The following is a 1,749-nucleotide window of genomic DNA, read 5'->3' on the forward strand; positions in this document are numbered from 1 at the left end:
CATACCTCGGTTGTAACGAGTGGTTATTTCAGTCAAAGTTGCTCTTCTATCAGCTTGAATCAGTTGGCCCATTCTCCTCTGACCTCTAGCATCAACAAGGCATTTTCGCCCACAGGACTGCCGCATACTGGATGTTTTTCCCTTTTCACACCATTCTTTGTAAACCCTAGAAATGGTTGTGCGTGAAAATCCCAGTAACTGAGCAGATTGTAAATGTAAATGCTCCGTACTTGTATAGCGCCTTTCTAGTCTTTTCGACCACTCAAAGCGCTTTTACACTACATCTGCATTCACCAGTCACACACATTCATACTAAGTGCTCAAACGGAAATTAACAGTCACACTCATTCATACACTGGCGGAACAGCCGCCAAGGGCAAATCGGGGTTCAGTATCTTGCCCAAGGACACTTCGACACGCAACCAGGGATTGAACCGCCGACCTTCCGATTAACGGCCAACCCGCTCTACCTCCTGAGCCACAGCCGCCCCTAAAACTGAAATACTCAGACCGGCCCGTCTGGCACCAACAACCATGCCACGCTCAAAATTGCTTTAAATCACATTTCTTTCACATTCTGACATTCAGTTTGGAGTTCAGGAGGTTGTCTTGACCAGGACCACACCCCTAAATGTATTGAAGCAACTGCCATGTGATTGGTTGATTAGATAATTGCATTAATGAGAAATTGAACAGGTGTTCCTAATAATCCTTTAGGTGAATGTACAGTCACAATGGTCAGCTGAATTGCAGTGTGGGATCCAGCTATAAGCCATAACCACAGGAGAAATTGAGAGTGTGTGTGTGCGCTACCTGTCAACATTCTGGCAGTAGTCGACCATCTGCAGCAGCTTCTGCTGACCAACATTCTCCATCACCACCATGGTGCTGATCCTGAAGATATCAGAGAAGCCAAAGTATACGATGCAGTCTGCTGGAAGGTCGTCTCTACCTGGATACACACAGATAATTAGGTTTGTCTGCAAAAATACAAAGGCTGTATAAACTAGTGCTCTGACCTGATTACTAAGTGTCTACCTGCACGTCCACTCTCTTGATAGTAGTTCTCGATAGACTTGCTGATGGTGTGGTGGATGACAAACCTGACATCAGGCTTGTCGATGCCCATGCCAAACGCCACTGTGGCCACCACCACCTGGGAGCACAACACAATCACATACTCTAACATGTTAAAAAATGAGATTTTTTAAAGTTGTTTTGCACACTATCCAATTAATCGGTTCATTGATTTAATAAAGCATAAAGAGAGAAACAGACAGAAAAAGTCTCTAACTCTGCCTGTCAGCTCGCTCTGCTCCGTTAAAACTGAATTTACCATACAGAATTGAATAAGAGTGCACTCCAGATTTAGCTGCAGCCAGCTGACCATGTGCTTCTCCCTATACCGCAGTTCTGTGTCCATGCATGCAGCAAACTGAAAGCACTGTCTGTCGGAGCGTCTACGTGAAAAGAGAAGGAAGACATTGCTGGTAGTATTGTCTTCAGAGTTGTTAAACACCTCAGCGCACTGAAGGAAGCCATCTGACTGTGTGAGGGGCAAGATCGTTGATGTCTGCAGGCAGAGTAGGAGCTCTCCTGTCTGACTGGTCCACCAATAGCAGAGAAGATGACCCCTTGAGACACAGCCCCTCCTCATTTGCATAATGAGGCAGAAATGCATACAAAAATTTAAAAAAAGACAGGCAGAAATAAATACCATGGGTGAAAATAAATAAGGTAAATAAATAC

General features: G+C 44.8%; 1 protein-coding gene across 2 annotated transcripts in view; it reads right to left on the minus strand.

Moving 5' to 3' along the window:
* The window catches only part of recql (RecQ helicase-like), a 25,123-nt gene that overhangs the window by 13,170 nt on the left and 10,204 nt on the right, over positions 1–1,749 (minus strand). For both annotated transcript variants that reach the window (XM_046071922.1, XM_046071923.1), the window contains exons 10-11: positions 1,039–1,156; positions 814–952 (exon numbers count right to left, since the gene is read on the minus strand). In XM_046071922.1, the coding sequence (XP_045927878.1) occupies positions 814–952; positions 1,039–1,156 (257 nt within the window). The remainder of the gene's footprint in view (positions 1–813; positions 953–1,038; positions 1,157–1,749) is intronic.

This window comes from Micropterus dolomieu, linkage group LG16, assembly GCF_021292245.1.
Source record: "Micropterus dolomieu isolate WLL.071019.BEF.003 ecotype Adirondacks linkage group LG16, ASM2129224v1, whole genome shotgun sequence".
NCBI classification, from domain to species: Eukaryota; Metazoa; Chordata; class Actinopteri; order Centrarchiformes; family Centrarchidae; genus Micropterus; species Micropterus dolomieu.